The following is a 22,945-nucleotide window of genomic DNA, read 5'->3' as shown; positions in this document are numbered from 1 at the left end:
CACTTCCTTGGTTTTTATGTGTTTCTTAACTAATAGCATAACCCCTCCCCCCTTCCTATCCTGTCTATCCTTTCTGTAGACGTTGTACTCCCCAAATTGCAGTTCTGCATCCCTTATATCTGTGTGACACCACGTCTCTGATATCCCAACAATATCTGCCTTTGATGTTTTGAGCAATACCTCAAATTCATCAAATTTATTTACTAAACTCCTAGCATTGGGGTACACGCAAGTATACCTGCACCTGTTTCTATTCTTAGCTACCCTAACACAACCCATGTGTTTACTTGTACCGCAATGGCTCCCAGCAGTCTCTGAAATACCATGCATCTTGTTTTTCAGGCTTCTGCTTATTCTAATAGAAACAGTGCAAGAATCTCTTTCACCTCTGCCAGTAGCTACTGTCAATCTGTTGGTCTTTGTCTCCCCCCAAGTTTTCTGACCCACCTAACACTGCCTCGATAGCATCAGCAAATATTCTTGCACCCTTTCTATTTAAGTGTATCCCATCCCTGTAGAAGCAATCTCTCCTGTTAACAAGTACAGTCCAGGCTGAAAAAAATTCTACCCCTTGAGCCTTGTACAATCTTTCCAGGGCCGAATTGATCGACAAGGCTCTCATCATATTCTCCCTCCTATCGTGTCTGGGCAGAATTGCAGACACTTTCAAATTCAACCCTAATTCTCGGCTTCTGTTCAACAGTGACCTGTACTTGTTAAGTAATTCTGCCGGTCTCCTACTCTTAATATTATTAGTGCCAACGTGTACAACTATATCACCTTTTGTGCCCTTAAAAGATGATATTCGCTCTACAACGTCATCAACCTTTGCCCCTGGCAGACATACCCTGGTCCTGTTCCACTTATCTTTTTTACAAAGCATGTTCCCCGTTTCCCTGACAATAGAGTCACCAACAACTACTAGTTCCTTCGGGACCAGCGCATTCTGCCTTGGGGGTTGCCTCTGTGTCACACGATGCCCAAGTGCAAGCTCTGGCGTTGATGTGGGCAGCTGAGAGCTTGATGGGCCCCTCAATTTAGTTTCTTCGAGGGCATCCACCCTGTCCTTCAAGCTCTCATATAAGCCCACAAGAACGCCGAGTTGTTGCCTGATATCGATACACTCCTTGCATCGTGCACACACACAAAGACATCCCCCTTGGCAGTATCATGTCCCGTACCCAATTGCTCTGCAAACATCAAGCAAACAGTGCATTTTATAAATTTATTTTGTGATCTCAGCAATGATTTCTGTGTCTGTTACTACAGTGCTACTCAAAGTGTGGTCTGCAGACTGGTGCCAGTCCGCAATGAATTGGAAATTGGTTGCGGACCAGTAACAAACCCAGTCCCCAACAATTCATCCATTACCAGCTTGCGAGATTTGTATTTTACAAAAGTACTGGTCCACGTTGGATTGGAAATGAAAAAAAACTGGTCCTTCACCACAGATAGTTTGAGAAACACTGTGTTACTATGTTATTTATAAACAAATTATCTGCAGGTACAGGGAGGTATTGAGAACCATGCTCAGATACGATGTGTGGCACTTTGCTCTCAGCATTTTCACGTGGTAAGCTTCATCAATAGTGCAACCGCAGGCAAAGCAAGCTTTAGTCAGTAGTATCTGGTAGTGTCATTTAGAAATCAAAAAAGAATGTGTGTTTTGCTGAGAATTGATACCCTTGCTGTGGTGATTATAAGGGAAAATGGCAGCTCGTCAACAACATTGGCACCTTGTGCTGTGTTGCCAGTATGTGGCACGTCTGGCATAAGCTCCTTGATAAACTTCTTATCAAAATCCTTGATTTAAGACAGTTTTGTGGGTTTTTTTATCGTTGTTATTTTTTCTGATATTAAATTGTATCATTTTGGTAAGTTTGAAAAATATTCTAAAAGTTGCTTAGTGAATTCTTCTCGCCCCCTTAAAACATAACTTTCAGGGGACCATAAGGTGCAGAGATTCATCTGCAGGGTTCAGTATCACCAAATATCGGTATGGCCTTGGGGGGGGGGAAGAATTGAAACTTCATAGCTTGTTTAGATGTAAGTTTTCAAACATTCCATTACTGATGGTCTTTTAGAAACAGTACCTTTATCACTTGTTTATAATAGCCAATAATTAAATCTTGGTCATCAGTAAATATGATTATACAAAACACACCACTTAGGTATTTTCTTTCCCTTTCATAAATGTTTACAAATATAAATAAAAGTTCAGCTGTTAGTGCTTAATATTCATTGAAATGTCTCTCTCCAAAACTGCTCACATACGTAATTCTTAAAACCTTAGGGAGATGAGGAAATATCTTTATATATACTGCATACTTTCATTGTGGTAATTTTCAATAACATATATATTTTTTAAATATATATAAAGGGAAATCATGGTCTTGGAGTCATGATCATGGAAGGAAAACATACAGAGATTGGACATGGAGTGTTTATTTCTGATGTCCAGGAAGAGAGTCCTGCTGAGCAAGTATGTCTGTTGTCTCTGATGTCTTATAATTTGCTTATTTTCAGCATTTAATTTTCTCTTGAAATAATTGTTTTACCTGTGTAGGGTTTAGAATATATTTATTTATTTAGAATCTGATACAGTCTAACAATCAAATTTTAGCTAACCAAATAAAATGTGATGCCTGGGTACAAAGTGTCTGTACCCAGGCATCACAATTACTGTTACTGTTTTAGCCACTGTAGTGGTATAAAATTTTTTAGAATTTATGGGTTCAGAATGGTGAAAAGTTACGGTTTCAGTGCAGTGAGACATCAGTGCACCTGCCTCAGTGTAAAGAACCATGGGGTGAGGTGGACAAAGACGTAGGAGGGCTTTTTTATGAAATCGGGAAAACAAAAGTACAGCTGACACATGGGACAGTTTTGAAAATATCCAATGAGCACTAAGCAGCTATAGTTGAGAGGAGGTAATATAATAATATAAAATACACTTTTAGTGCATGAACAGATTTTAAAACTGTCCCATGTGTCAGCTGTACTTTTGTTTTCCCAATTTCATAAATTCATAATTAATAAATAGACTTTTTGTATTAAGTAAAAATGTATGTAATAGTACGAGGTTAAATGAATTAACTAATAGCATAGAAAAGATAGATAGAAAGAAAGAAAGAATATATAAATAAATAAATGATCATAAACCAAGGTACACATTATCTAATCAAGAAGCCACAACATGACCATGGTTTATGTAAGCACAAAGTATTTTGACCAGCATGAAAATTTAGTGCAAGTTCAGCAAAATATTTTGCGAAATTATTTTATTTTGAATTTGGTAACATTTTCTATTTTCGATTTCTTGCATCTGAACTGAATGGCAGTAGCCTCTAAATAGCCAGAGTAAAATTGGCCCATATGGGGATCGAGCCCACAACCTTTGCATTATTAGCATAATGTTCTAACCAACTGAGCTAGCATAGGCCACTGTCATTAAGTTTAAATGCACAAAATTTAAAATAGAAAATGTTATCAAATTCAAAATAAAATAATTTTGCAAAAACTTTGCCAAACTTGCACTAAACTGTCTGGCTAATTGAAATACTTTGTTCTTCCATAAACCATGGTCATGTTGTGGCTTCTTGATAAGATAATATGTACTTTGGTTTATGATCATTTATTTATTTATATATTATTTCGTTCTATCATTTATATGCTATTAGTTGTAATTCATTTAACCTCATACTATTACATTAATTTTTACTTAATACAAAAAGCCGTTTATTTATTAATTAATTAAAAATTGTTAATGTTCTAAAAGTACATTTTATATTATTTTAAATAAAAATTATACAGTTAAAGCTCTTTATAGTAACCCTCTTTTTAATGTCTCTATAACAACCAAAAATTTCCACCTCTTAATCTGAATTTTTACTTTTTTATTACAATATTCGCATTTAAAAATGATAAAGCTCCAAATATATTGAAGTAATTGACAAGCTTGCAGCCTGATATTGAGAAATCATTTGTTAAGATTTCCCATGCTCTTTTCTCACAGTGTAGTAATGAAATGAACATAGACTAGAAGTTAATTTCATTAGTTAGATTGTATATTTATTGGTATGGCTCCAAGAAATCAGATAGTTTTGCCAATCACAGATAAAATTAGCATTTTGCAAGCTGTAGATAATGATGTGAATTCTAAGACTGACATTGCCAAATAGTTTGGCATTCCTAAGAGTACTCTGTTCATTATTCTGAAAGATCCAAAAAAAGATTGAAAGTTCAGAGAAATCTGAACTTTCAATCAGGGTAGGATTCAAGCACAAAAGGTGAAGTATCCAGATCTTGAAAAGGTATTTTTGGAGTGGTTAATGATGATGCGTGCAAAAAACATTCCCGTAGATGGTAATTTTTTAAAAGCTAACGCTGAAGCATTTGCACATCGAATGGATATTGAAGAATTTAAAAGTTCAGATGGATGGTTCCAGAAATTTAAGACTCATCATGGCCTGTCTTTCAAAAAAATGTGTGGTGGAAGTGCAGCCATGGACATTGACGCTACAAAGGAATGGAAGGAAAATCATTTAAAAAATGTTTTGCTGACATACGACCACAATGACATCGTCAATGCTGATAAAACTGGGCTCTTTTTTTAAATTGCTACCAGATAAAGCATTTAAAGGTGAGAAATGTAGTGGCGGGGAAAAAAAGGTCCAAACAACGGATTACCATTATAGCAGCAAATGTCTGGCACAGAGAAGCTCCCTTTTTTAATCATTTTAAATGAATCAGGATGAATGAGACGAATAGAAAAGTTTTGCTATTTGTTGATAACTGCACCCCTCATTGTCAAGTAAAAGACCTACGTGCAATCAACTACCACCAAATATGATGGCAGTTTTTTAGCCACTTGATCAAAGGGTAATCCAGTGTTATTAGAAAAATTACCGAAGAATGCTATTGAACAAAATTGTGCTAAATCTTGAATGCAAAATTGACATTCTACAGGCAATGTATTTGTGTGTTCAACTTGGGATGAAGTTGATGAAAAAGTGATTGCCAGCTGCGTCAGATATGCTGGATTTACCGCCTTTAATGATGCAAAAATGAAGTTTCACATACTTTTTTCCTCTATTAATTGCGAAGAACAGTCCAATAATAGGGAAGAAATATTTGAGTATGTATGTCATCTCCTTAACTTGTTCTCAAGTTAAGGAGTGCTTCAAAGATTATGCAGAAGTGGATGCAAACATTGAATGTTCCAGGATTTGCATGAATGAAAAGAAACTCATTTCAGATATAATGGAATCTTCTGAAATTTGTAATGATAAAGATTAAGAACCTACTGTGGTTAAACAAGAAGTTTCAGGGAAAGATGCTCATCAAGGATTAGATCTTGTGTGCCATTTTTTTCAAGCACAGCCTAACTATGAAAGTGAAATGACTGCTATCTTGCTTTTGTAATTCTTTTTTAAAACATACTCTGCCATTGAAACAGTGTGATTTTACAGATTATTTTAATGTATGAAACAATTCTCTTGTTAGGTCTTGATAGGTATATACCCTGTGTAGTGAAATTTATGGTTTTATTGTAACCTTACAATACAATCTATGCAAAATTTACAATCATAATTTTCTTGTTTAATACTGTAGTATATATTATAAATAAGATTATATTATATTGTATTAGTAGAATTACATTAAATTTTCAAGCGTTTACTTATGTTTCTGATTTTATGAACAATCAATATAACGTCCTTCCGATATAACTGTTTTTCTCATTCCCATGGGGTGTCTGTTATATAGAGCTTCAACTGTATATATGTATATATATATATATATATGTGTGTGTGTGTGTGTGTATATACAGTGTGTCTCAAAAATATTGGTACAAATGTTTAGGGGAGGTAGGTAACATCTAAAGGAATGTGAATCGCATAGGAACCGGAAACGTCACGGGAAAGTAGTAGCAGAGGCACAAGAAGCAGAAATGACACAAGACAGTAATTAGTGGCAAACATTTATTTGCCATAATATTAACAATGGAGTACGAGATGGATGCATTTCATGATGTTACAACAGATGCTCGAAGGTTCCACCATGAGACGCGATGCATGCGTGACACCAACGCAGTATGGATTGGTGGACATGGTCAAACACACCTGGAGTTTCTTTGACAGTAGCAGCAACGCAGACGAGTCTCGCCACGAGATCCATTTCCATCTCCACAAGCAATTCATACACAATAGATTTGACGGCCCCCCACAGAAAGAAATCAAGCTTGCACTTCGTCATCGCGCAACACAGCGGTACCCCCAAGGCAGAATGCGCTGGTCCCAAAGGAACTAGTACTTGTTGGTGACTCTATTGTCAGGGAAACGGGAAATATGCTTTGTAAAAAGGATAGGTGGAACAGGACCAGGGTATGTCTGCCAGGGGCAAAGGTTGATGACGTTGTAGAGCGGATATCATCTTTTAAGGGCACAAAAGGTGATATAGTTGTACACGTTGGCACAAATGATATTAAGAGTAGTAGACCGGCGGAATTACTTAACAAGTACAGGTCACTGATGAAAAAAAGCCATGAATTAGGGTTGAATTTGAAAGTGTCTGCAATTCTGCCCAGACACGATAGGAGGGAGTATATGATGAGAGCCCTGTTGATCAATTCAGCCCTGGAAAGATTGTACAAGGCTCAAGGGGTAGAATTTTTTTCAGCCTGGTCTGTACTTGTTAACAGGAGAGACTGCTTCTACAGGGATGGGATACACTCAAATAGAAAGGGTCCAAGAATGTTTGCTGATGCTATCGAGGCAGTGTTAGGTGGGTCGGAAAACTGCTAGATTGGGGGGATACAAGGACTAAGAGATTAACAGTAGCCACTGGCAGAGGAGAAAGTGATTCTTGCACTGCCACTATTGGAATGAGCAGCAGCCTGGAAAATAAGATGCAGGATATTTCAGAGACTGCTGGGAATCATGGGGGTACAAGTGAACACTTGGGTTGTGTTAGGGTGGCTAAGAGGAAGAGCAGGTGCATGTATACTTGTGTGTACACCAATGCCAGGAGTTTAGTAAATAAATTTGATGAATTTGAGGTATTGCTCAAAACATCAAAGGCAGATATTGTTGGGATTTCAGAGACGTGGTGCCACACAGATATAAGGAATGCAGAACTGGAATTTGGGGAGTACAATATCTACAGAAAGGATAGACAGGATAGGAAGGGAGGAGGGGTTATGCTATTAGTTAAGAAACACATAAAATCCAAGGAAGTGAAGCCAGTCGACATCGCTGGACAGTGCCGTGTCGAGTCAGTTTGGTGTGACATAAGCATTGGGAGATCAAAATTGAGAGTAGGAGTGTGCTATAGGCCTAATGACTCTGATGAGTATAATAAGAAACTGTACAGAGAAATAGTGGGCCAGTAAATCAGAGAGTCTTATAATGGGGGATTTTAATTTCCCAGATATTGACTGGAATTTGGGGGCTGGTCACTCACACACTAGCAAGGCTTTTGTGGATTTATTGGATGATTGTTTTCTACATCAGCATGTTCGGGAGGCACCTAGAGGGAGTAATACTCTTGATTTGATTATCAGTAGTGATTCTTCATGCATTAAGAATCTGCAGATAAATGAACCACTATGTGGCAGTGATCACAGTGTTCTGAAGTGGGAGTTACTCAAAGAGGTAACTACCATTAGGGGTATTGCTTTCGTAAAGGCGACTACGATGGACTGAGACAGTATTTACATTCTATACAGTGGGATCAACTGATGATGTTATCAACAGCAAATTCAAAATGGGAAGCATTCAAAGAACTTATCTTGGAAGCTACTAGGCTTTACATACCAACTAGGCGCCTCCGTAGCCAGGTGGGAAGGAGCAGCAGTGCGTAACACACGCTTCTTGATTAGACCGGGGTTCGAGCCCGTCACCACCAAATACGGAGGATGCGGAAAGGTCATTCAGGGAATAACCACCGCATATCCCGGAGCAATATGGCCTTAGTTGCTAATGCTCCTAAAAAAAAAAAAAAAAAAAAAAAAACCAAACCATACCAACTAAGAAATATTGTTCAAGGTTTAGGCCTAAATGGATGTCAGATGAACTAATGAGGCATGTGGCAGAGAAGAAAAATGCATGGGATACATACAAATTATCACATGACACAGAAGAAAAATGCATGGGATACATACAAATTATCACATGACACAGAAGAAAAATGCATGGGATACATACAAATTATCACATGACACAGAAGCCTATGATAGATACAAGTTGATCTCTAACCAAGTTACAAAGGAGGTTAGGCAGGCGAAGGCAGATTATGAGAGATCCTTGGCAAGGGATGCGAAAAAAAACAGCAAAGAGTTCTTTACTTATGTAAACTCTAGAAGGAAGGGGATGAATCAGATTGCTCCACTTGATATCGATGGGTCAACTGTTGATGACCCTGCTCAGGTAGCTAACAAACTAAATGAATATTTTGCATCAACATTCACACATGAGGAGTTATTCAGCGAGGGGAATGGCAGAGGTGTATTCAACTCTAGCAGTAAGCTAGAGAATCTTGTAATAACTGAGAGTAAAGTGGAGGAGAAATTGTTGAAGATAAACACAAGAAAGGCACCTGGAGTGGATGGGATCTATCCAGTTATATTAAAGGAGGCAGCAAAGTAAGCAAGCAAACCCTTAACCATAATTATGAGAGCTTCCTTGGACTCAGGGGAGGTACCCATGGACTGGAGATGTGCAAATGTGACCCCAATTCACAAGGGAGGATCAAAGGCTGACACAAGTAATTATAGACCTGTGAGTTTAACTTCTGTTCCCGGAAAATTAATGGAGGCACTGGTTAAAGAAGCACTGCAGGATCATCTAGACAAGACTTCAGTTATAGCTCGGACACAGCATGGTTTTTTTAAGGGGAAGTCTTGCCTGACCAATTTGATTGGATACTATGATGCAGTCACAAAAGAACTGGATGCAAGGAATAACTTTGATATTATATACTTGGATCTTAGAAAGGCTTTTGATACTGTTGCACATGCAAGACTGCTGCACAAATTGGAGCAGTGTGTCATTGGAGGCAAATTGCTGCTATGGATAAAGGGGTGGTTGAGGGGGAGAAGACAGAGAGTGGTAATCAATGGACACTGCTCATCGTGGACTAATGTTATTAGTGGAGTCCCTCAGGGTTCAGTATTGGGTCCTTTATTGTTTTCTGTATTTATAAATGATATTGATGATGGTATATCAAGCTTAATGTCCAAGTTTGCAGACCATACGAAGGTTGGCAGGGTTGTCAAGGACACTACTGACACTATGCTGCTGCAACAGGATCTGGAAAGGTTGAGCAGATGGGCTGAGAGGTGGCAAATGAAGTTTAACATTGACAAATGTAAAGTACTACATATGGGAAACAGCAACCCCAGAGCAACGTATCAACTCTGTGGTGCTACACTGACAGTGGGAGAGAATGAAAGGGACCTGGGGGTGGTTGTGCAGGCAGATATGAAGTTCTCTGAGCAGTGCAGACGGGCTGCAACAGTAGCTCATGGTGTATTGTCAGTGATATATAGGAATTTTTCTTGCAGGGATAAGGAGGTGATCATTCCCTTGTATAAGGCAATGGTCAGGCCACACCTAGAGTACTGTATACAGGCCTGGAGGCCTCATTTCAAGAAGGATGTAGAGCTGCTGGAATGAGTACAGAGAAGGGCAACAGGATTAGTGAATGGAACAAAGGGGTGCTCTTACGAAGAAAGGCTTAAGTTTTGCGAATTACAGTGTCTGGAGACTAGGCACGAGCGAGGTGATCTGATAGAGGTGTACAAAGCTTTGAATGGTTTGAGCATGCTCAATGCTGATGGGATTCTTCCTCTTGCTCAGAATAATCACCTGAGAGGGCATAAATTCAAATTGAGGAAAGACAGATGTAAGGTAGACGTGCGGAAATTTGCCTTTAGCCAGCGGGTGGTTGGTAGGTGGAACAGACGTCCATCCCTTGTCTTGGATGTTGATAGCCTAAATAAGTTTAAGGCTCAGCTGGACAGGTATTTCGAACGAACAGAGGCGTGAAGTGGAAGTGGTTATTTTTTATTTATTTATTTTACTTTATTTTTTTATTTATTTATTTTTTTGGCTGATGCTGCATAAGCTTGCTTTCTTGCGTCAAATGTCTCTACTAATGCTAATGCTAAATCAAGGCTCGATAAATCAGATGAGCGGCCAATCCATCGACGCCCAAAACGCCTGTTCAAATGGTCACAAACACACCTTCCATAATGGGCAGGTGCCCCGTCATGTTGAAACCAAACGTTGTATCTCACATTTGCTGGAACATCGTCAAGTAACCCTGGTAGAACTTGTTCAAGAAAGATCCGATATTTAGCGGAGTTCATGTGGGATGGTAACAGGTATGGGCTGACTAAGCAGTCACTGACCGTACCTGCCCACACATTTATTGCGAAGCGATGTTGTGCCGCATGGGGGTGTACGCTGTGTGGGTTGTCGTGAGCCCACACATGAGCATTGTGCTGATTGAATAAACCTTCCCGAGTGAAATAAGCCTAATCCGTGACCAAAACATAGGCTGGAAAATTCAAGTCTTGAACACTTTCTTGGAGAAACCACTGTGTGTGCAAAAGCCACACATGCAGGATGATCTTGGGGGAACAGTAACTGAACCCTTTGGAGATGAAAGGGAGCGTAAGAAATCATCGTGCCAGACGCGCTGTGCACTGCAACAAGACACTCTTAAGGCAGAGGCAATAACACGTGTGCTGGTAGTAGGATTATTCTGGACGGCATTCAACACACTTTCTTTCATGGTGGGAGTTCACGTCGAACGTGGTCTGCCTGCACTACTCCTGTTACCTCTAAATGACCCATAATCGCACAAATTTTGATGCACATGCGCAAACAAACGGTGGTTCGGTACATGTCTGTCTGGGAAGCGTTCTCCATAAATTCGTTGAGCGGCTCGTCCATTGCCCTCTGCTAATCCATACACTAGGTGCATGTCTGCCAGCTCACAGTTTGTATATCGATGCATGCTCTTCATGCGGCGAATACTGCTTGAATGAGTAAACCAGAAATTTTCCCTCTCGCGAACTGATGAGCAGCGCCGTGTACCGACTTACAGTGACGTTTCCGATTATGGGTTCCTATACGATTCACATTCCTTTAGATGTTACCTACCTCCCCTAAATGTTTGTACCAATATTTTTGAGATACCGTGTGTGTGTGTGTGTGTTATTAGCCCTATGGTGTAAGGAAGCCTGAGGCTTATGCTGCACCAGCCAAAAAAAATTCCCGAGTTACCCTGAGAGAGAGAGAAAGAAGTAGAAAGGAATCGCTAAGAAAGAGAGAAGAAGAAGAATGATGATATCCAGCTCATATATGTACAGTTGTCTAACTTGTCCTGCAACAGGTAACCCTGAAATAAACCATAGCACAGATTCTATACCCTTTTGTAAAAATACAAATGTCATCTATCTACTTACCTGTAAAATTTGCAATATCAATTATGTAGGACAAACATCTAACTCCCTAAACATAAGAATTAATGGACATAGATCAAAAAGTAAAACCCTAACCATTGGAAAAAACAATGACACTGATTTAGAACTATTACACTTCCACCACCAAAACTTCACTAATGCTGCCATAAATATTTTAGCTATCATTGAAGATAACCACACACGTGAGTACTATGAAAACATATGTGTATTTATCCATTTATTTAGCAATAGTTCTCTTAACACTAAACACTGCAGGCACCTCCGTAGCCAGGTGGGAAGGAGCAGCAGTGCGTAGCACACGCTTCTTGATTAGACCGGGGTTCGAACCCGTCACCACCAAATACGGAGGATGCGAAAAGGTCAGGGAATGACCACCGCATATCCTGAAGCAATATGGCCTTAGTTGCTAATGCTCCTAAAAAAAAAAAAAAAAAAACCAAACACTGCATTTACAAATTATTTAATCTTAGTCATATATTGCTAGCCAAAAAACGTAGACACCCACGTGGTAACAAAAAGCATAATCCATACAAAAATATAAAGTTTGATTTTAATAACTTACTCAGTTCTTGGGACCTTACTACTCTTAATTTACCCATAATAAACCATTTCCTTCTTAAACATCAAAAAATCTATCCTTAAAACCTTAGCTTCATTCTGTCAAAAATTCAGGTTAAACAATATCCAACTAAAACACATTATATAGGACATTGGTCTTTATAGAATTGGCAATATTACTACCAACTGCATGGAATTTTGAAATATTAAATTTAAGCAATTTTACTGTATTCGGCTCAAAAATGAAATAGAAAATAGTTCCACTTTCACTGCCTACCATCTTAATCCTTCAGCTACAGTTAAAAAACTAATTGCTTTACTTAAACTACACACTAAATTACAGAACTCAACCCTACCATTTCTCTATATTATTGTAAAATTCCATAAACAACCAGTTGGTTTCAGATTCATTACTAGCTCTAAAAACACTTGCTGCTACCTTCCAGCCAAACATTTTTCAAACTACTAAAAACTATTTTTAATAATCTCACATATACTTGGTAATTAATAATAACCTAGCTGTCATCAACACCTTTAAATCTAATATTACCATAACAAACATAGAACAATTTGATTTTACCAGCCTTTTTTTCCTCCATACTACATAATCTACTGATTTTTGTGCTAAAACAGCTTTATCACAGATACAAATATAAATTAAACATAAATGAAAATACATGGAACAACTATGTAAACCTCTGTTTATTAATAACTATATATTCAATGGCAAACTTACATATAAACAAACTATTGGCATTCCTATGGGTTCCCAAATATCAAGCTTAGTTTCCAACCTGTTCTCCATTATTATGAAGAACAATACACCATAAATAATCCAAATGATAACCTATTAGCTTTTAGATATGCAGATGACATCCTAGTCTTAAATACTAACTTTGAACCTATGGTCAAAGATATTTACCCTGGTGAACTTAAGCTAAATAAAGAAAACTCTGCCAATCACACAACCAACTTCCTTGACCTCAATATTACTATTAACAATGCTTCTCCTCCATATAATATTAACATATATGATAAAAGAAATAAATTTAACTTTGATGTCATCCATCTTACCAACTGACATTCCAATATTTCCAACAAAATACATAAAAATAAGATATGTACCCAAACCATAAGACTAGCTAATATATGCAGTAACCAACTACTGTTCACTAAAGCTCTACAACTCCTTTATAATAAGCTGATCAACAATAATATCCCTATCTATTTTATAAAATACTGTTTCAATATAGTTTCCCATGTTATCAGTAATAAATTCAGTTATAATTTACTGGTCAGTTCTAAACGTATATGTATAGTTGTATATTATCTGGTGGAATTCCACTACTTGGTAAGTAATAGCTATACATGATTTCCAATGTAACTATTTTCTTCGGATTGATGACTTTGACTCTTCACTCACTAAGTTTCTACTCTTATGTTTTCACTTTTCTCATACATCCAATGAATTTGTTTTAATAATCATTCATGAAATTACTTATAGTTAACTTCCCTTATTGAATCTTGGCTTATTTATATTTATCTACCATATTGTGTCTTGGCTGACTTCTAATGATTTGTTTTAGGATACGGTTGATATCATATGTAGAATTTACCTTGTGGATCTTGGATTTCCCAAGCTTATGTTAATGTACTACACCTTTGAATATCCATTTCTAGTTTTTTCCACTAAAATCCTATAACAACTCTCTGATTAGTGATTCTGGTCTATACCACTTAACTGTCTGCCAGTGGCAAAGGTTGATGACGTAGAGCAGATATCATCTTTTAAGGGCACAAAAGGTGATATAGTTGTACACATTGGCACTAATAATATTAAGAGTAGGAGACCAGCGGAATTACTTAACAAGTACAGTTCACTGTTGAAAAAAAGCCGTGAATTAGGGTTGAATTTGAAAGTGTCTGCAATTCTGCCCAGACACGATAGGAGGGAGTATATGATGAGAGCCCTGTCGATCAATTCGGCCCTGGAAAGATTGTGCAGGACTCAAGGGGTAGAATTTTTTTCAGCCTGGTCTGTACTTGTTAACAGGAGAGACTGCTTCTACAGGGATGGGATACACTTAAATAGAAAGGGTGCAAGAATGTTTGCTGATGCTATCGAGGCAGTGTTAGGTGGGTCGGAAAACTGCTAGATTGGGGGGATACAAGGACTAATAGATTAACAGTAGCCACTGCAAGAGGTGAAAGTGATTCTTGCACTGCTTCTATTAGAATGAGCAGCAGACTGGAAAATAAGATGCAGGATATTTCAAAGACTGCTGGGAATCATTGTGGTACAAGTAAACACATGGGTTGGGTTAGGGTAGCTAAGAAAAAGAACAGGTGCATGTATACTTGCGTGTACACCAATGCTAGGAGTTTAGCAAATAAATTTGATGAATTTGAGGTATTGCTCAAAACATCAAAGGCAGATATTGTTGGGATTTCAGAGACGTGGTGCCACACAGATATAAGGAATGCAGAACTGGAATTTGGGGAGTACAATGTCTACAGAAAGGATAGATAGGAAGGGAGGAGGGGTTATGCTATTAGTTAAGAAATACATAAAATCCAAGAAAGTGAAGCCAGTCGACATCGCTGGACAGGGCAGTGTCGAGTCAGTTTGGTGTGACATAAGCATTGGGAGATCAAAATTGAGAGTAGGAGTGTGCTATACGCCTAATGGCTCTGATGAGTATAATAAGAAACTGTACAGAGAAATAGAGTGGGCCAGTAAATCAGAGAGTCTTATAATGGGGGATTTTAATTTCCCAGATATTGACTGGAATTTGGGGGCTGGTCACTCACACACTAGCAAGGCTCTTGTGGATTTATTGGATGATTGTTTTCTACATCAGCATGTTCGGGAGGCACCTAGAGGGAGTAATACTCTTGATTTGATTATCAGTAGTGATTCTTCATGCATTAAGAATCTGCAGATAAATGAACCACTAGGTGGCAGTGATCACAGTGTGCTGAAATGGGATTTACTCAGACTTAACTACCATTAGGGGTAAAGGGAAGGGTTATTGCTTTCGTAAAGGCGACTACAATGGACTGAGACAGTATTTAAATTCTATACAGTGGGACCAACTGATAATGTTACCAACAGCAAATTCAAAATGGGAAGCATTCAAAGAACTTATCTTGGAAGCTACTAGGCTTCACATTACAACTAAGAAATATTGTTCAAGGTTTAGGCCTAAATGGATGTCAGATGAACTAAGGAGACATATGGCAGAGAAGAAAAAATGCATGGGATACATACAAATTAACACGTGACACAGAAGCCTATGATATACACAAGTTGATCTGTAACCAAGTTACAAAGGAGGCTAGGCAGGCGAAGGCAGATTATGAGAAATGTTTTGCAAGGGATGGAAAGAAAAACAGCAAAGAGTTCTTTACTTATGTAAACTTTAGAAGGAAGGGGATGAATCAGATTGGTCCACTTGATATCGATGGGTCAGCTGTTGATGATCCTGCTCAGGTCGCTAACAAACTAAATGAATATTTTGCATCAACGTTCACACATGAGGAGTTATTCAGCGTGGGTAATGCCAGAGGTGTATTCAACTCTAGCAGTAAGCTAGAGAATCTTGTAATAACTGAGAGTATAGTGGAGGAGAAATTGTTGAAGATAAACACAAGAAAGACACCTGGTGTGGATGGGATCTATCCAGTTATATTAAAGGAGGCAGCAAAGGAAGTAAGCAAACCCTTAGCCATAATTATGAGAGATTCCTTGGACTCAGGGGAGGTACCCATGGACTGGAGATGTGCAAATGTGACCCCAATTCACTAAGGAGGATCAAAAGGCGACACAAGTAATTATAGACCTGTGAGTTTAACTTATGTTCCCGGAAACTTAATGGAGGCACTGGTTAAAGAAGCACTGCAGGATCATCTATTCAAGACTTCAGTTATAGCTCGGACACAGCATGGTTTTGTTAAGGGGAAGTCTTGCCTGACCAATTTGATTGGATACTATGATGCAGTCACAAAAGAACTGGATGCAGGGAATAACTTTGATATTATATACTTGGATCTTAGAAAGGCTTTTGATACTGTTGCACATGGAAGACTGCTGCAAAAATTGGAGCAGTATGGCATTGGAGGCAAATTGCTGCTATGGATAAAGGGGTGGTTGAGGGGGAGAAGACAGAGAGTGGTAATCAATGGACACTGCTCATCGTGGACTAATGTTATTAGTGGAGTCCCTCAGGGTTCATTATTGGGTCCATTATTGTTTTCTGTAATTATAAATGATATTTACGGTGGTATATCACTCTTAATGTCCAAGTTTGCAGACGATACGAAGGTTGGCAGGGTTGTCAAGGACACTACTGACACTGTGCTGCTGCAACAGGATGTGGAAAGGTTGAGCAGATGGGCTGAGAGGTGGCAAATGAAGTTTACCATTGACAAATGTAAAGTACTACATATGGGAAACAGCAACCCCAGAGCAATGTATCAACTCTGTGGTACTACACTGACGGTGGTAGAGAATGAAAGGGACCTGGGGTGGTTGTGCAGGCAGATATGAAATTCTGTGAGCGGTGCAAACGGGCTGCAAGAGTAGCTCATGGTGTATTGTCAATGATATATAGGAATTTTTTTACCAGGGATAAGGTGGTGATTATTCCCTTGCATAAGGCAATGGTCAGACCACACCTAGAGTACTGTATACAGGCCTGGAGGCCTCATTTCAAGAAGGATGTAGAGCTGCTGGAACGAGTAGAGAGAAGGGCAACAAGATTAGTGAATGGAACAAAGGGTGCTCTTACGAAGAATGGCTTGAGTTTTGCAAATTACAGTGTGTGGAGACTAGGCACCAGCGAGGTGATCTGATAGAGGTGTATAAAGCCTTGAATGGTTTGAGCATGCTCAATGGTGATGGGAATTCTTCCCCTTGCTCAGAATAATCACCTGAGAGGGCATAAATTCAAATTGAGGAAAGACAGATGTAGGATAGACGTGCGGAAATTTGCCTTTAGCCTGTGGGTTGGTGGAACAGACTTCCATCCCTTATCATGGAAGTTGATAGCCTAAATAAGTTTAAGGCTCAGCTGGACAGGTATTTCGAACGAACAGAGGGGTGAAGTGGAAGTAGTTATTTTTTATTTATTTATTTTTATTTTTTTTTTTTTTGCCTGATGCTGCATAAGCTTGATTTCTTGCATCAAATGCCTCTACTAATGCTAATGCTAACTGTTTCAAGTCCATAAAGTTGTTTCCTGTTCTTTTTATAATTGGATTCTTAACTACACTTCTGATGGATTTGTCAACTGGTTCTTTATCCTGGGATATATTTACTATTCTTTCTTTCCACTGTGAATCCACACCCTATACTACATGTAGATATATCTAAAGTGATATACATGAAATTATTTCCTGTTCTTACATACTCTAGTTAGTTCCTTGGAATTATTTCATTTACATGGACTTATTGCCTGTTCTTTTATAATTGGATCCATAACTACACCTTTGGATCTTTATTCACCATGTTACTTATATCCCTGAAATGATATAGTAAATTCACACGTGATTCTACCTGTGGATCTGCCTAGTTTTATGTACATGGAATTATTTCCTTCTCTTCTATACCTTAAATGTTTCTTTCGAATTGTTGCATATATATTTATGGACTTATTTCATCTTTAGTCACCATGTTACTTATATTCCTGGAGTTATATCACTTCATAATTGGATATAATGTTAACTGATCTTTTTCCTCGGTTTCATTTACTACTGTTTCCACAGTAAATTCACACTTGATACTACCTGTGAATTTATCTAGTATTATATGCATGGAATTATTTCCTGTACTTTAAATGTTTCCTTGGGATTGTTTCATATATATAGACTTTTTGCATGTCATTTCATGTTTCTTTATGTCGTGTTCTTTTATAATCAGTTCCATAAAATGCACCTCCTTTTGATCTTAATTCACCGTGTTATTTATTTCATTGGATTTAAACCGGTTCTTTTTCCTAGAATACACTTTTGTGCAAATTTGGATAGATTATAATTATTAATTTATTTATTTCTCAAAATATTTGATGATTCTTATTTACCATAATCTTACACATTTACTTTTCAGCTTATTATAATGTAGCCCCATCATTTGGCCTACGTGTATATGTTTTTTGCCACCGTATAATTCTTTATACACGAGTGATCACTGAATTATGACCACCCCTATGAAAACTGAATGCAACCTGTTGACCACGCAAGGTACAAGAATGCACAGTTAGTCGACCTGTGCAGCATAGATAAGGTGTCAGTGGTTCTGTAGGTAGTAAAATTCCAACTATTCCAACCACATTTCTTTTCCTTTTTTCAACGCTAATTATAAATTATCTCCATGCACTTGTATTCTAATTTTTAAAAATAACTAAATGCACAAGGCATAATACATTAAGAGTAAGAATTTTAATATCTATATAATATCGGTCTAGATACACCATAGATAACTCTTAAGAAACTAGGATAGTAGTTAGTGTGGGAGGCATCATTTGCTCTATATCTCACATTGTGCTCTTCCTTCGCAACGAGTTGCCATGGTATTGCACTACCTCGAGTAAGTAATGCTTCACTAATAGAGAAGACTATTGTTACTTTTTCTCAGTGAGTACCACCACCCAGACGACACAGTTTCAAAGCTATTGGCCTATCATCGGTGGGTGGGCAGGTACCCTGGTATTGCAGACATGACAACCCAGTTGTGAAGATAAATCACACAATATGAGAGATGCCAAAATGTTTATATGATAATATTTAAAAATAGCTAAATGCACATGGATACGTTAAGAGTAAGAGTTTTAATATCAATATAATATTGGTGTAGATGCACCATAGATAACTCTTAAGAAAATACGACTAAGTGTGGGAAACATCATTTGCTCTGTATCTCATATTGTGCTCTTCCTTCTCACAACTTGTATTCTAAATACGACTATGGAGGTCTCTATTTTTCTGCTATTTTGAATTTCTTCGCAGCTTACTATTAAGTCCACTTTTCTGCTATAAATTGCTTTCTCATGTATATATTTATTGCTCATTTGGTTTAAGCCTGCATACATTCATCTACGCTACACAATTTGTGCATCTCAGCTCCCAGCCTTTATTTTTCCCCGCCAGCTCATTTTCTCCTGGTTTTTATTGAAATACTCCATGTATCGTACACTTTCACTGTAGGGCGCCTCCGTAGCCAGGTCGGCAGGAGCAGCAGTGCGTAGCACACGCTTCTTGATCAGGCCGGGGTTTGAGCCCGTGACCACCAAATACAGAGGATGCGGAAAGGTCAGGGAATGACCACCGCATATCCCCGGAGATATGGCCTTAGTTGCTAATGCTCCTAAAAACCAAAATAACAATAACAACTTTCACTGTCTTATCATACTTTTGGTTTCATTTTAGATTCGTTTCTCGGCATGTCTTGACACACATTTTTCTTTTCAATACAAGCATTTGGTATTAGCTCCCGTTTTTACTAATGCTTACAAATGCCAGAGCCCTTACTACAAGGTTGGACTTCACAACTCCAGCAAGTGTAGTGTTATTTAATAACTTTTTCTATGCTTTTTTAACTTTCTGTGTAATTCTAAATTTCTTCCCATTCATTAAACTATTAGTGTAATACGAGGGTGAAACAAACATTCCTACTATTCTACTTCTATTGCTATTTTTTGTATTTATTTATTTAAAATATTTCTTTTCCCTTCCCCATCCTCAATTTAATACCTCACACTTATACCATTTGCTTGTTCCAAACTTATTTTTTAAAATACATTGATTTCTTATCTATAAAAAAATTAAATCCTACACTAAATTCCACATATTTATATTAAACATATTAATATTAACCATTTTTATCCCAGCTCAATACTTATTCTTACCTGAATTAATTTTTACCTAAATAAATTACACTCTCGTTGGGACTACCTTGTCCATACTGTATTAGAAAGTGCTAATTTCATTCCTTTTTGGCCTTTCACTTTTCTTCTACTACTATGGACAAGTATAGAAACTCAGTTCCTAATACATGGTCAGGTGTAGTCACCTGATCATGTATCAGTATTTATTTCTGCTGACATCAGATCAAGCATTTTTTCATTACTTACATTTGACCTTTTGCTAAAATTGTTTCCCCCCATATCTGATGACAGCTATACCATTTTCATTTTTATTTGCATTTTAGTAATATTTTGTTGTACTGATTTTACTTTACAGTTCCCCTTGTTGGCTAGGCAATTCAGCCCATAATTTACTCAATTCATCATAGCCTCTAGGATATTAACATTCTTTCACCTTTCACTAATCTACTACTCTTCATTTTCTACGTTTCTCACCCTTATAGTTACTGGCACCTTGTGTAACTTTCACATCCATTTATACTTACTTAATTTAATATTAATACAAATGCAGTATGAGAAATAGTATTTCAGTTTGACATTTTGGTGTTTTTGTGATGGTGCAATTTCAGAATTACAAGTAAGTGGTTACCTTAGTATTAATATTATTATTTTCATTAATTTTGTTTTTAATATAAATTTTAATTTATATTAAAAAGTAAGATTAAAAATTAATAATTTTAAAAAATGAATAGGTAAACCATCTTATTTTTAATTTTGTAATCATTGAAGTGGAGGGAAAATATTTGTGAAATGTGTGATTGTTAGACTCTATTACTAATAAATAGATTCTGAACCCTACACAGGTGAAGTTCTTTTACTTCAAGAGATTTGGACAGGATAACATGTGCAACATGCCATTTAAACATTATATTAAAAATTTATATTTTGATTTTCTGTTATTGTTGTTCCATTATATCTTTGAAATTAATTCTCCATAATATGTGAATAATGATTAGGGGAAAATTAGTATAGCCTTTTATTGTAACAGTAACACATTACAGATTATTTTTGTATTTATGTAACAGATATTATTGGCAGTAAACAAATGCATTACATCAGAAATTTAAGAGCTTTTTTTTTTAATCTTTTTTTCAACTAATTCTGAACTTTACCTTTGAAAATTTTATAAATAAATTAATCTCTTGTACATATTAGGCTGGTCTGTGTGTTGGAGATATGATTTTGTCTGTGAATGAAATGCCTCTTATTGGAGCTGATTATGATACAGTAAGTAGAAACTAAGATATTATCAAAGTTTGTTTCTCAATTTTTATGCTATTCAAGATATGTATGTGAAGAATTATGCAGTGGTAGAAATTTTGGTAGAAATATCTTTTGAGATATTTCTAGACCTGCATTTGGTAGTTAGAACAACTTTAATAGCAAAAGAAAGATGTTATGAATAATATTATGGGGTGTATAAAGAACTCAATAAGCATTTGAAGAAAGGAGCAAGGCAGCTCCTTTATAACAAAATGTTGTTATAAAGCCTCCTGCACAGAATCATTTCTTACATCTTTTGTTCTCTATTAAGATTTCTTTTGTGCATTTTTGTATAGTCTTGTGTCTTCTTTTAAGGTATATTATGCTATTACTAATTCTATTAGCTTCATTCCATATACAGTCAATTCCGGTTATTTGGGACGGATCGGGACTAGTCATTTTGGCCCAATTAAGCAGCTGCCCCAATTATCCGAAGTTTCACGTAAATAGTTAAAAATACAATGTACCCCCCCTTTACAATTAGTTCACTGTACAATCAAATCACGTTACGACGAACTTACCATAGTAAAGTATTGTTCACTATATGATGTGCAGTAAGCGCTGGTCGTTGTGATCACATTTGTGAATTGAATTTAAGTCTATTAAACAGCGATTCTAATTAGCGAAAATAGGAGGAATATTATCCACAGGCTATAAAAGCAAAGATATATTAAGCACAAATTTACCCTTTATTACCTTACCAATTAAAAAATTAAATGATATGTGAAAATCTGAAGAATACACATGATAATCAGAATAATTAATACGTACTGCAATATGTACGTACGAACTAGTTGACATTTCTGTTCACTGACACTTGTGGGTGGGGGGTTAAAATTTAAAACAGTAAAAAGATAAGCAATCAATAACAAAGAACATGGCACACACAAATTGCAAGTAACACGATACGCGCAAGTGAGAACCGAGTAACGAGTTACAAAGCTTTAAAAATAGGAATGAAGGGAAGATCTGAAAATTGATTTTTTTTATATGATTGAAGATTTCATGGAAGTGTAAACACGTTTCGCCATAATAATCCACAGAATTCCAGCTGTCGGTATTATCGCAAATTCAGTAAGATCGAGTTTACTGTCCGTTTATGATAGATTTCACTAACAGAAAAGCCCAATAAACAGGTGACTGTTAATTGTTTTTATTTTTTTATGGTTGTGACCTCCAGAATTTCGACCGAACAATGTGGTACCGTTGGAGACAATCGTAGGGTAATCTCCAGTGCTGTGGTCTCCTGTCCCGATTAAACGGCATGCTGTCCCAATTAAGCGAAGTAAACCCTGGCTATTTTCTCGATTGGTTTCTGTTTTTTTAAGATTTGCCCCAAATAACTGGAATCCGCTGTATATGCATGTAAATGGGAAGGTGTTCTACTTGGTTGCATCATTTAGACTAGTTGATTAAGTAGATAGGAAGCATGTGAGATTTTCAGTAAAGTTTGTGGGGGTAGTATTGTGTAAATTCTCTGAACGCTACTAGTGTTTGTGATGAATACCATTATGTAGATACTATACTTTATTGACCAGTAAGTTGGATAGCCCTTATTTCATCATTTATGGATTCACATAATGTCAATTGTCATCATCTGCCTTCCAATAAATTCACACAACTCCTTGGAAGCTGATGTTCACAGTAATCATCCTTCAGTAAATTTGTACTGTGAAATGCACAGTATGTTGTTGATTGAGTAGGTGGGTGG

General features: G+C 37.1%; 1 protein-coding gene across 3 annotated transcripts in view; it reads left to right on the top strand.

Moving 5' to 3' along the window:
* Positions 1-22,945, top strand: part of LOC150086503 (multiple PDZ domain protein-like) — a 431,516-nt gene that overhangs the window by 364,009 nt on the left and 44,562 nt on the right. For all 3 annotated transcript variants that reach the window (XR_016546894.1, XM_090372609.1, XM_090372607.1), the window contains exons 28-29: positions 2,381-2,482; positions 21,127-21,198. Coding sequence is in view for 2 of the 3 variants with exons in the window: in XM_090372609.1 (XP_090228735.1) it covers positions 2,381-2,482; positions 21,127-21,198 (174 nt within the window). In the remaining variant the exon portion in view is untranslated. The remainder of the gene's footprint in view (positions 1-2,380; positions 2,483-21,126; positions 21,199-22,945) is intronic.

This window comes from Mastigoproctus giganteus, chromosome 4 (genome assembly GCF_048544385.1).
Source record: "Mastigoproctus giganteus isolate SK-2022 chromosome 4, ASM4854438v1, whole genome shotgun sequence".
Classification (NCBI taxonomy): Eukaryota; Metazoa; Arthropoda; class Arachnida; order Uropygi; family Thelyphonidae; genus Mastigoproctus; species Mastigoproctus giganteus.
The sequence above is the reverse complement of the archived record's forward strand: the minus strand, read 5'-3'. Positions and strand labels throughout refer to the sequence as shown.